Raw genomic sequence first — 12990 nt, forward strand, 5'->3', positions numbered from 1 at the left:
TTTGTGTCATTTGGCTGGTTGCCTTCAAGGGAAGATGGGACAGTCCTGATTCAGGCTTTTCCTGATCCTACATCCAATCACAGATTACAGGAACATTGTGTTTGATCTTTTGCAAAGCTCATTTTCATAAAGAATAAATAGTTTCTGTGTTGGGGAACCACTGATTTCAGATTAATTGTTGAACTCTGAGTGAATTATTTGTGAGAAGTAGTATGTAATCAGGAATGCCACCATGACACTGACCAATAATTGAAAATAAAAGGTATTTAACATTAGAGACTCCAATTTATCTTCAGAATTTTTGCACCAACAGCAACTAATAGAATTGTCAAATGTTTTTGGCAACGTACTATATTCTGTAATTCATGACCAAACAGGGTAGATTGGTGTTGGATACTGTTTTTTCAGCACCGCTTTACTTTGCTCTTACATATCTCCTCTTTGAGTACAAAGCTCCATCTAGAGAAAACCCATGGTAGTACCACAGATCCCTTTAACCCTGACATGGCCTTTAGGGCAGGATGGCATCTCTTGATGGTGGGACAGTGATTCTGAAAAGAACTTAGAAGTCTTGTTAGATAACTAATTGCACATGATCTTCCAGTGTGAGGCAGTAACTAAAAAGTTTAATGCAATCCTTATGTAAATATATGAGGGATGTCTGAGAAAGAAGCAGGAGGAGTTGATGGTGGTTTTCTGTTTTTTTTTGACATTATAAATGACTGCTGGAATATATCTATTTCTGGGGCCTACAAGTTAAAAAGGATGTTGATGAATGGGAGAGGACTCAGCGGACTGTGTAGAAAACTGAAATGTTTATTAAAAATAGAATTTGTTTTGTTTAGTGCAATAAAAGGTGAGCTCTAGAATGAAGGGACAGAAACCATCAACATCATCACCAACTCCAGGGAAGGACTTGGGACACTGACAACTCACCATAACACTCCTCTCAGACTGACACAGAACTGTAGGATGCAGTGGGGCTGGGGAAGGGTGAGCACAACAGCAGAGAAAAGGGTAAATAGTAGGAAGTTTGTTAATTATTTTGGCTATATAATTATTGAGACTTTTTTTCATATTAGTATTATTTTCTTTCTTCCCCCCCCCCCTTTTTTTTTTTTTTTACTATAATTATTATATCTGGAATAATTGTAATTCTGTGATTAAACTGCTAAGTTAACAATTCCTGGAGTTGCAGACAAGGTGTTTCCTTTTGCCTATAGCAAGATTTACAATGTTAGCAAAACTGGATAAATTTAGATTGATTCTTCCTTTGGTATTCAACAAGATAGTGAGCCACCATTTGCCTTGTGTTTAATAGCTGTTAGGCTACATAAATATGTCTAAACCTTCCAGACTCCATTCATGAACTTGGCTCTTTACCGTCAGTCAATATCCTATGTTAGTGAATTCCACAGCTGAGTTATTTTTTGTGTAAAGAAAGTATATCCTTTGTTTAAAATCTCCCATAACATTTATTCAGGAGTACTTTACTTTTTGAGTTACAGGAAATAATTAATATCTCACTACACTCAGTACATCAGCTCTGTCAGATCCCTTCACATGGCCAAGCTGAAGACTCTAGCGTTTTCTGTTTTTCTGATGGACTTACATGTTTTTGTATGTCCCTTAGCAGCCTGCTGCTTTTCTCTACACTTCTTGTTTTATTGCCTATGAACTTTATTTTTGGGGCTGACAGAAAACAGTAACAATTTCCACCCCCAAATAATTTTCCTCTGTCTTTTCCAACAAACAGTGATTATCTGTATTTCTCTGGCTTGTGGTGGTGGTTCCTGCTGTGACAATAACCAAAACAGATAATATTTTCTCTAGTCCTTTGCTAACATTTTTACTTTTATAGATAAATCCAAAATAATTCCACTGACGTCAATGCAGCTACTTCAGATTGACATTGCTGAAACTGAAAACATAATTATACCATTAAGAACATCCTGTTTGAGGCAGGTTTTGTTGATGATATAATTTTATAAAAACAGAAAAAAAAAGGCATCTTCAAATTAGATGAAATTTCCAGTTAACACTATCAAGGAAAAGTCAAGAGCATGGTACTGTGACAGGCTATACTTTTTCAGCTCCTCAGCTCTTTCCCATCACATATCTGTGAGCTTTTTACCTGTGGCAGCTTTACTTTGCATTTCTAATGCTGGAATTGCTGCTGATGTCATTAAATTTATTCACCAGAAATCTTATTCCCCTGTTAATGTCAGGTATTGCTGGCCCTCATCTAGAGTGTGTAGTAGTTAAACTCCATTATAGAACTAAAAGCTGAAACAACAGGAATCTTTGTGTAAAGCCCAGTTCCTGCTCAGATCTGGGGTGGGAGCTCAGCTGCCTGATGGCTGGGTTTTCCCTGGATCTAAATGCATCGCACGTGACAGGGTGCCAAGGGCAGTACCCTTGTTTCTCTTAGAAACAGCAGCGAGTAAAGGCAAATATGTATTTTTATTATTCATCTGAGAGGGAAAAAGGGCCCTGGATGGAATTGTGTATAAATGAGAAAGAAAACAGAGAAATATTCAGAAAGCAGTGAGACACACAGTTACTGAATAGCCAGATGAAGATAGGGTTGGCAAAATAATCTTGTAAAAAAAAGTGCAAGAGAGAGCTCTTGGACAGGTTGTAAAGCCTGGAAAAGAGGGTTGGCTTTAAGGAGATATCCTGTAGAAAGAAAAAAAAAATAATGTCAAACATAAGGACATCTATACTGAATCCAAAAAGTATAGTTGCGTAGCTCATTGTTTGGTCCCCCATAAGGACCACTTAGACAAGAATATAATAATAGGACAAACATACAGTAATAATTACCTAGAAAAACATAATAGCTTTTAGTAATTTTTAGGTCAGGAAGTCCATGAGCTAGGGACTCATGAGGAATCATTTAATAGATTTTTTTTCTCCATGAATTTGTCCAAAAAGTTGCTGAACCACATAAACTTGAAGTACTCAGATTATAAAATAAAAGGAATTTCCTCAAGAATGATGGCCCTTTAGGAAGTGAAGGGTTACGAATATTACAGCATCAGGAGTGGATTCACATGTGGTGAAATCATATGAGCTCCACTGAACGTCACTGTGTGCAGAAATACCTCACTGCAAAACAACAGATCTCTGGGAAGATGACCTCTGTGTTTTATTTCTTTGATCTCAGACATGGAGATACAGAAAATGAAGAATTACAGGCTGCTATGTAAACTTTAGAGCTGGACTTACTGCCACTTCATATGTTGGAGGATCATTTTCCTGTAGCTGAGGACTCGAAACAGAGGTGTATTTCTTACCTTTAGATGTTTTATCTAGTACTCTTTGTCCATCCTCACAATGTCAAAATGGCCATCTTCCCCTGATCCAGCGTGGTGTCCCTCTTATGGGAGACAGTCCTCCATGAACTTTCTCCAACATGAATCCTTTCCCCAGGCTGCAGCTGTTCCTGAACCGCTCCAGCGTGGGTCACTCCCGCGTGTTGCAATCCTCCCAGTGATGAACCACAACAGCGAGGGCTTCTTCCCATACAGTCCTGGCCTTCGGAATCACCTGCTCCAGCGTGGGGTCCTCCATGGGCTGCAGGTGGGTCTCTGCTCCACCACAGACCTCCGTGGGTGGCAGGGTGGGTGGCCCTGCTGTCTCACCACGGGATACAGGGGGGCTCTGCTCTGGCACACCTCCCCCCCTTCCTCCTCCTTTCTTACACTGACCTTGGTGATCACATAGGTGTCCTTCTTGTAACTCCTTCTCACAACTCCCACACCTCCTCCCAAGTTCCCTTTCTTAAATACATTATCACAAAAGCTGAGCCCCTGTTGCTAATTGACTCGGCCTTGGCCAGAGGTGAGTCCGACTTGGAGCCAGGGGAGCTTTGAGAAGCTTCTCACAGGAGCCATCCCTGTAGACCCCTCCCCTCCTACCAAAAAACATGCCACACACACAAACCCAGCACAGGTATGTATTTAAACTACAGAAATTGTTTGTGCTTTGAGTGAAATGCTGTTTCTGCTGTATTTGGTAAAGGCAGATGAGAAGCACAAAGACTTTTCCTGCAGTATTTCTGATGGCTCAGGAAACAAGCTTCATCACTTTTTTTTATGTCTTTGGATATAAACTGTTTCAATAACTTATAAAATACTAAATATTTTAAATCTAGATAATCAAAAAGCTAGAGCATAGCATTGGACTTTTATTCAGACAAATAAAATCACTAGCCTCTGATACCATTTCAATTTATACTAATCAAATCTAATCTGTACATACATCTCTATGGACAGATAATTTTATATAAGACAATTATATTTAAAAGCACTTCTTAAAAGAAAGAAAAGTTAATGAATAGTATGGTTAAAATTATCCAAACATGTATTTTGTCTTAAACTTTTATTAGACAACAGATGAAGTAGAATCAATAGTGTAGTGTGAATTAAAAATAATATATTCCTACAGGTTCTGTGCATCTGTTGTGCATGATTCTATAATGCGTATATTGACTTTGCCCTCTCAGAATATCACTCCATGTTTGATAGAGTAGGTTCAGGATACCTGAACAGTTGGGTAATTCCCAGTAATAGCTTCTCTAGGGTAGTAACCATGACTTTTTTTAAAACAAGAGTAAAGCTTATCCTTTACATGTGAATGGTCAAAGGACCCATCAGAAATGTTAACACGTCAGAGAATTCATTTGCTGTTCATTGTACTATGTGGAATAGCAAATCTGCATTTAAAAACATTTTAATTTAAAAGAACAGTAGTACAAACAAACAAAATTTCAGAGCTGTACCAAAACAAAATACGATGTGATTACCCATTTCTTCTTTATTAAAGAGGAGGCAGCAGATGCTGTTTGATGTAAGATGTTCTCAGATACATACTAGCTAGAGCATGTAAAAACTTACATGGAATGCAATAGAATAAAGTGAAGAAGGAAGAGGCAGCAGCACCCTTGCTAAATTTGCTCTCGTCCCTAATTGCCCCTAATGATGGGAGATATAGTAGTAACTGCTGTGGACTTGTAAACTGGTAAGATGCACTTTACAACAGGGTGTAAAGCCAGTGCAGTTTGCCGAGCCGTACCACTAGATGGAGGCAGATATTGCATAGTTCACATCTAGTAAGCAGGGTGAGATGTGCCAGTGGTAGCCGTTGTCTCCAAGGAGAGGTCCTTATGCGAGTGGCAGTGCAACAGGAGTTCAGCAAGAGGTAAGATGCTGCTCACAGCTAGTCAGTGGTACCTTTACCCACTCTGAGGACAAAAGTCCTGGCTCCTACTTTCTTTCACATGCTGTGAGTGCTGCTGCCTCTTGGAGATGCCTTCTTCAAGACTCGAGAGTGCCTCACTCCCACCTTGTGCTGTCCCTGCTGCAGACCACTCAGCTCATGTGCTTGCTAGAAGCTGTCTCCCAGATGTGTCCCATTGGCAGGACAGTCCACCTGGAGGATATTCCTGTGGAGTTTTATCCCATTCTTTTTAGTTCATACAGAAATTAATCGTGCAGTATTTGTTCTCATGCCTTCCTCATTTGTCAGTACACTGTCTCCTCCAGCATGGTGCTTGGATTGTCCCATGCATCCTTAGGAATGGTTCTTTCTGCACAGTCTTTCCTCTGATGATGTCTGTCTTTTATATCTGTTTTCACTTTAAGAAGCACTAGTGAGTGACTTGAGCTCAGTAAAGAGCATGGTGTGTCTCTTTTTTGTGTTATGTTCCCTGTGGGGACTTTGGCCAAGAAAACACACTACTTTCTGTCAACATTGCATCTTTTCAGGACCCCTCAGGTTGACCCAAGTTGGTCGAACATCCACACAGGTCATGGAGCTCACTAGTCCCATTCTTTGTAGTCTTTAATGCAGACTAAGATTTGACCCTCTATTCTGGGACTTCCTGTTTTCCTCATACCTCAAGACACCTGTGGACACGTACTACCACTAGCTACTTCAACTTTGAGCTTCATGTGGAAAACATGGCTAGTAACTGGTGTGAGTGTTTTCAAACTTCAGTCTTACGACAAGTGAGAAACCTTTCTGAGGGGGAACCACTTGAGGGAACTATGCTTCATACCTGATCCTTACCTATCCTTTACACTCTGTATGTCTGTCAGTGACTTATTTCAGCCATCCTACCATCTGGTGCTCCTTCTTGCAGCCGATATTATTAGGTTAGATGGACTGAACTAAGAGGAGTTCTTTATGGAATAACTGCTGTCCATCTGACAAGTCTGGAACTCTAATTTTCTCTCCTCCCCTCTTCAGCTGGTTGCTCCCTCTCCTTATGGAGGAAGAGACTGTAGAGTTGCTCCCTTGCCATTGCTGGAGGCACTTCTAAGACAATCCCAAGGGATCCCATGGATAGTGAAGATACTTTTTCTGAGTATCTTGAAGATAAAGTGTCATCTAGGAAGGGAGTGATTAGAAGAGGTCAGAAGGAAAGCAGGAAAAGGTAGTTTCCTAATGTGACAGAGAGGAATTGACCTTCATTCCTTACAACTTGTTTCACATCCCTTCCAGCTTCAGGGAGCCAGGAGGAACAAACCCCAGAGATCAGTTGGTACCCAGGAACTTGACTGGGAGTTAGACTTACCTTGGGACTTTGGGAAGTGTATTAGTGTTTAGATGCTATCCTAGGAAATGTTTATGTCTAGTGACTGAGAGAGCAGGACATGAGTCTTCCTAATATAGGTAGATTAAAATTACCTCTCCTTCTTTCTGCCTGGCCCTTTAATTGCAAAAGATGCCACCACTTTCTTGTGTCCTATGTTGCCCACGAGCAGACTTCCTTCTCTCAAGTGTCCTGCACCAAACCTGGGGCTGAGCAAAACTTTTTCCCAGTTGTATGTAGACTCAGAGCCCTTGCATCACCAGGCAGCTACTCTTGAACTGGAAAAGGCTTTTGGATAAAGGCCAGGAAATGCTGTCAATCTTTGGAGAGACTAGATGTTTGTGCACATTCGGCAAATGAGTTGAGGTAGAAGAAGCCTTCTCTCCCATCAGGGAGCATAAAAAAATCTCCTAATGGAGAAACCATTAGTCCCGTAAGAGTTTATCCTGTTAAATATGCAAAAAAGCTCCAGTATTTGAAGGGCAGTGCCTGTGTGCAAAGTAAGATATTCTCATCAAATCCTTCCTAACCTCTCCAAGGACTGAGTGCAGTGGAGGCTTTGAAGTTTCTCAGGTGATGCTTTGCTCAGGGACCCAGGAAGGCATGACCATTTTCTCCTGGGATTGAGAGTCATGGATTCATTTTCCCATGTCATTTCAGCTCTTTAGTTATGACAGGAAGACAGGCATCCCACCCTGCACCAGAGACTAGCTCAGACCCCCAGGACAAGTAGCCAGCTCCAGCAACCAGGAGGTCATCCTAGTGTTTCCAGGGTTATGTTTGTCTGTGCTTGTTTTTGTTTTCTGGCAATGTGGGATTAGTCTTCCAAATCAGGGAAAGAGTATTCCTGTTTGTTTGTTTGTTTGTTTGTTTGTTTGTTTGTTTGTTTGTTTGTTTGTTTGTTTAAAATTTCCAAATACTTCAGAGGTGTTTGAATATCACAGTGGACAATAGGAATCCTAATTCACTACTTCTCAAAACTGCTTCTCTGGCAAGCCAGGGAGGACACAAAGTTGAAAAGCTGTTCAGTTTGGGAAAGCATCCCAGCCCATGCTGAAGGAAGCACTGTGGAGACTTTCTCCTCTATGTGTGAGCTGTATGGAAGCATGCTGTGATTCTGAGGAGGCAGCAGTAGATACTTGTGAAAAGCCAGGACATGCATGGGAACAGAAAGGAATCCGGGAACGGGGTTTGTAACTCCAGCAGCAAATGCATACAGGCTCTTTAGGTACTTCTACCTCTGTTCAGAAGGATATTTGTCTGTCTGTCTATCACACATGCAGAAGTTATTTAATCCCCCAGTGAAATGCCAGAAGAAAAAACAAACATTAGACAACAGAGTATACAAGATTGGGCTTTTTTTAATTGTTGAGTGAAATTATATAAAGTGCAAATAAATCAATGGAAAAATTCAGGGAGAGAAAGTGCAGTCTAGGAGTTTACCACTTTAATTAACTAGAGAATTAAAATTGTTTTGGAACACCAAAACAACTAGATGTGAATTATCTGGTCTATTTGAAGGACTTTCTTCAAGAGTTTGATGACTTTCTCCCTGTGGGAAAGAAGAACAAAATATAGAGACTGTTTTGTGTACTGGAAATGGACAGTGCAGATAACTACATTTTATTCTTAGTGTTCCTCTAGCATGCCCTGAAGGAAGGTGGTGCCTAAAGAAAAACAAACCTGGCAAAGTTTACCTCATGGGGTCAATTCTGGTTATGCTACACTCCTACTGCTGAGTAGTTTCTGCCTTCACTGAACTGTCCCATTGATTTGATGAGTGGCACTATCTCCCATTTCCCTGCCAGTAGCCCTACTCACTGTAATAGCTCATTTGCAGAACAAGGTCCACCAAATTTGTTTGGCAATATATAGGTGTGTAGGAAGACAGTGTGCCAGGCCACTGCACTTCTGCTCTGTCAGCTTTTGGCTGAAGTGGAGACATGCTACAGAAGGAACATAGTGGACAGAGTGTACAGGAATGTGTTTTTCCCAAGTTTGTTCCCCTTCTTTCTTTTTGGTAATATGACAAGACCCTTGCAATCAGGGAGAGTAGTAAAACCTGTAGCCCAATAGGTTTTATCTTGAAAATCAAATCTTATCGTGACTTTACCGTATAACTTCTGAATTCCTCGCTTATCATCCTCTGAAAGTCTGAAGCTTGCTGGGTTCACATATTTGTAGATAGGATACATCAGAGCATGACGGACATTTGAATGAGCAAGTCCCAAAGAATGGCCAAATTCATGAGCAGCAACAAGGAACAAATTAACTTCTGAAGCACGGAAACATAGAAAAGTATGTTAAAGGTATGGCATTTCTTTTTAGCATACAAGGAATTGAAGTAGCAAGAGAGTTTCTCTCTTTCATTCCCTTGGAATGAAACCTCTGAGTTTTGATCAGTTATTACTGAACTTTCCTATGTAACTATAATATTTTAATAAAAACATCACTGATCCCTTGCATATGCATCTAGATACCCTGAGTCTCTTTCCGACTCTGCTTTTGGTCAACCTTATTCCTACAAGCAAGTCATTTTAACTTTTTGTAATTTATGTAGAAAACAGAGGCCCATAGTCCTTTTTTAGCCTGTGAAAAGTACTTTAAAATATGGACAGAACAAGTATTATATAGTTGATAATGATAATGAAGTACAAGTACTTAAGTAGTTGAACAGAAATGTTGGTACTGAAATGGTACTGAAGCATGAAGAGTTATGAAAAGCATTTCCTATGGATGTGTTCTTCTAACATGTACAATATTTGCCTTTCCCCTTCATAAACACATGTGGGTTTTACCTTTGTTGTACTCTGACCACCTTTCATCATCATCAAAATGAGCATCTCCACCAAGTCCTTCTCCAGGTGCAAATGCATGAGCTAGAGTATTACCTCTTCCATCAAAAGGATATCCATCACCATGCTCTGCATTTGAAAAGAAATAAATGTCATCAGATGGCATCAGCTGCAATGTTTACATTCAGAAAATTGAAGCATGCTGCTTGTTTGAGTTTGTTTTGTTCATTACCAATCCTTAAAAAAATTCCTACAATAGCAGCAAGGTTATAAAAACAAGGATCAAGGCTTAGGAAACAGTCTCCAAATTCATGACTTAAATGCAAAACTTGTATTTGATAATTCAGGTTGCTGCATGTTTCAGAGAGAGCTGAACATTTATTTTTGAGCCTTTGTCAGAAATGTGGTTCCAAGGTATTTTTTCAGAATAAATACTTAATGCTTGACAACATTATAAGCACTTGAATATTTTCAGTGTTGGAAGGTACTAAGCAACATCAGTTGTAGACATTTTCACCTACACTGATTTTAGTAGAAGACAATGATCTGGGATAGATAACCATGTTCTTGAAGAGCTACGTTTATTTGTCCCCAGCCTTGGGGTACAGTCTGTTACCTGCTTCTATCACAGTACATGTGAAATGTTACCTTTTCCTACTTCAGCAAAAGATGACAGGATGTTATATTTATACCAGCTCTGAAAATTTCCCCCAACCCTGTAGTGACCCTCTGACTTGACTGAGGAGTACTTGGGGACTCAAATGTCTTTTCCCCCAGACCATGTGGATGGACCCTGGGGCAAGGCTAACACAGGCAAAGAGACCTAGTCCTAGTGTGTGATGAGGGATTAAAACCCATTCCATCTTGCAAGATCCTTTCTCACTTTGACTGGCACATTAGTAGACTCTTCATGGCAACATAATATGCTTCCCATCAGTGAAGCATGAGCTTGGGACATTTTGGTGTTTATATGCTATCATCTACTTGTAAGCCAGGTGTCTGATGATCACTTATAGGCAATGGAGATCTAGTAAATATTATCAGTGGATCTAGAGAACAAGTCAGCTAACCTTAAAGTAGACATTTAGTTTGGCTAAGTTAATGCAGTTTATGTGCCAGGCACAAGTTAAAGATATGGCTACATTCATGTATTTGTCTGGATCACAAGTGAGCTTCTGAAGTGACTCTGCTGGTCATCTGCATTTAACATGCTTTGGCTTGCATCTTGGTGCAATCTTGGAGTGCACCAGTGGGATTCTTTCTAGAAGATCAGCTATAAGATACTCTTCATAGCCAAACTTTATGCACCCCAGCTGCCAAAGCAGTTTAGTCCAGAGAACCAGACTAGATCTAGACCAAAGTAAACCTGCCTGAATCCAGTTTGTGGAAGCTGGATCTTCAGAACTGGCTGGGTTGCTCTAGAGATCTGTTCCCATTAATTTGCACTATTTGTCAAGGCAGACAGTCTTGAACATCTGAGTTTAGATGTCTTATTCTGGAGCTGAATCATCCCTCCATTTCTCAGCTGTAACTCTGAAAGGATTTTCTAATGGTTTTATAGGAATAAAGCTGAATCATAACATATAAATTTGGTGGCTTGATAAAGAGAAGATAAAATTTATGCAGACCTCAGAATAATTCCAAACTCTTTGTTCTTTCTTAAAGCTGTGGCTAGAAAAATACATGCTTTGAGTCAAATATGGACCATTACATTTTAAAAATTACAGGTATTCTCACCACGACGTGCGAATGCAATCACAATGTCTGCATGTCTATTGAATACTCTTTGGAACTTCAGTGGAGTCACATCACTCCATACCATAAAAGCCCTTCTAATTGCATCATCCACTTTCTTTTGGGGCAGATCAGGTGTATAATTGACAATCCTGGCAGCAAAAGGAAACAAATTAATGTCATTTAGGGTGTGAAGGAAACCCACATAATTAAATACAAAGCAACTCCTTTCCCCATAAACCTGAAATATCACTAACTTGTAAGTCAAATGTGTCTTTTTCCATCTTGGATTTCCAGGAAATGTGTTGTAACCTGCTATATCAGGGACTCCGCATCTGGGCTGTTTCATAATTTCTTCTGTTTCTGCATCTAATTTTCCAGTTATAGTCAGGTGGAAGAACCTCTGCATTTCTTTAATTCTGTCTTCTAAGCTTAGGCTTTTTGGTTGTGCAGAAACTGGATAGAATTTATCAAGATATGCCTGGAAGAAGAGAAGGAAAATAAAAGTTAATACATATATCTGTGATCTTTTGGTAATTGCATTTTACATTTGACTGAATTGTTTCATCATCCTGCAGTCATGGCTAGTTTTAGATGTATTTTTAATTCCTGTTTCAGTTTACCAAATGCTGTTCTCTCTATATTTTAGATTAGAAAATACAAAATAAAAATTGCAGTATTAGTGAAACATTGTAAGCAAGCAATCCTTTTAAGTAAATACAATTTACAGAGCGTTCAAATCTGCAGCCTTCCAACATAGTCTACATAATATTTTTGAAATGTTTTAAAAATTGCATGCTCCCATTTGTTTACCAGTTGGAACTCAGTCTCTTTTGTAAGTTAGATTTAAGATGTCTAATCTAGTCATCAAGTTTAAATTGTTTTATATCACCTCTGCAAAAACTGTTGTGGTAATGTAAGATAAGAAGCTAATATAAACAGTTAGGAAAGAAATGTAGAAGCTGAACCAAAGATCATGTTATTCATAATGCAGTTACGTTGTCCCCCTGTTAACATACCTTTACATTCTCAAAGGCTGTGTTACTCTGTGATTCTTGTTGAAGTTGTGCTGGAAAAGCAAGATTCTCAGGTAGGAGGATGGCAGCGCAAAGTATGAGGTATTGCATAGTGTCCAGCTTGTCAAGGAGCCTTGCTACAGCAGAAAGGGTTTGACTTTCTGTCTCCCAAGACCACAGCTAAAATGCTTATATAGATACTGATAGCTCCAAGCAGCAATTGCATATGTGAATCACTTTTTGGTGGTGTTAATGTGATGTCATCACTATTCTAAGAAGTAAATGAAAGCACATTAAACAAATCTTTCCTTTGACTTCCCTGTTGATGTCATGTCACGGCTAGCAGCCAATGTTGGCTCTCTCTTTTCATTTTATTCCAGTAGTGAAACCACAGGGTCATAGGGAAGTTCACTTTCTGTAACTTCATCAGTACAGTTACTGTATAATCACTTCTTACAGTGCTTTCCCCAAGCTCCTTATACACAAAGGCATTTTGCAACCAACTTTTGGTCAGACAGCCTGCCTGTATTAATTGATGCAAAGGCACAGATGAGATGTGTGGGAGTGCTATGTCACCGCATGCACAACCCTGTCTAGGTAATTTTTCTGAGTCAAATTCTCTTGTGTGGTATCCTATGCTGCAGGAAATCCAGTTCAGTGAAGTTAAAGACATGTCTGCTGTTTTTACAGAGATCAGAAAAGAGCTCTTTAAATGTGTCTTCTAGGAACAGGAGGCCATGGGAAGCCTTTGTCCCCTTCCTCCCAAATGAGATGGCCTTTCAGGAGAGTCTCTTTACATTGGAGAATTAGATATAAAACAAAATTTACAAGAATGGGTGAAAGC

General features: G+C 39.7%; 1 protein-coding gene across 1 annotated transcript; it reads right to left on the reverse strand.

Annotated features, from left to right (window-relative positions):
• Nucleotides 1-8110: 8110 nt before the first annotated feature.
• Nucleotides 8111-12257, reverse strand: MMP7 (matrix metallopeptidase 7). The gene is made up of 6 exons (XM_009975610.3): nucleotides 12150-12257; nucleotides 11388-11611; nucleotides 11134-11282; nucleotides 9400-9525; nucleotides 8715-8876; nucleotides 8111-8153 (listed from the first exon to the last, which is right to left on the reverse strand). Exons 1-6 carry the CDS (start codon nucleotides 12255-12257, stop codon nucleotides 8131-8133), a joined length of 792 nt encoding a protein of 263 aa, XP_009973912.3. The 3' UTR covers nucleotides 8111-8130.
• Between the last annotated feature and the right edge of the window lie 733 nt (nucleotides 12258-12990).

Source organism: Tyto alba, unplaced genomic scaffold (genome assembly GCF_018691265.1).
Source record: "Tyto alba isolate M040663 unplaced genomic scaffold, T.alba_DEE_v4.0 Super-Scaffold_2, whole genome shotgun sequence".
In the NCBI taxonomy this organism is placed as follows: domain Eukaryota; kingdom Metazoa; phylum Chordata; class Aves; order Strigiformes; family Tytonidae; genus Tyto; species Tyto alba.

What these genes read in the sequence shown, in the direction of transcription:
- MMP7 (XM_009975610.3), bottom strand. Translation starts at nt 12,257, where the DNA reads ATGCAATACCTCATACTTTGCGCTGCCATCCTCCTACCTGAGAATCTT. An exon ending in AAGACACATTTGACTTACAA is followed by an intron (nt 11,283 to 11,387) that starts GTTAGTGATATT and finishes TTTTGCTGCCAG; the next exon opens with GATTGTCAATTATACACCTG. An exon ending in GATTGCATTCGCACGTCGTG is followed by an intron (nt 9,526 to 11,133) that starts GTGAGAATACCT and finishes TTTCAAATGCAG; the next exon opens with AGCATGGTGATGGATATCCT.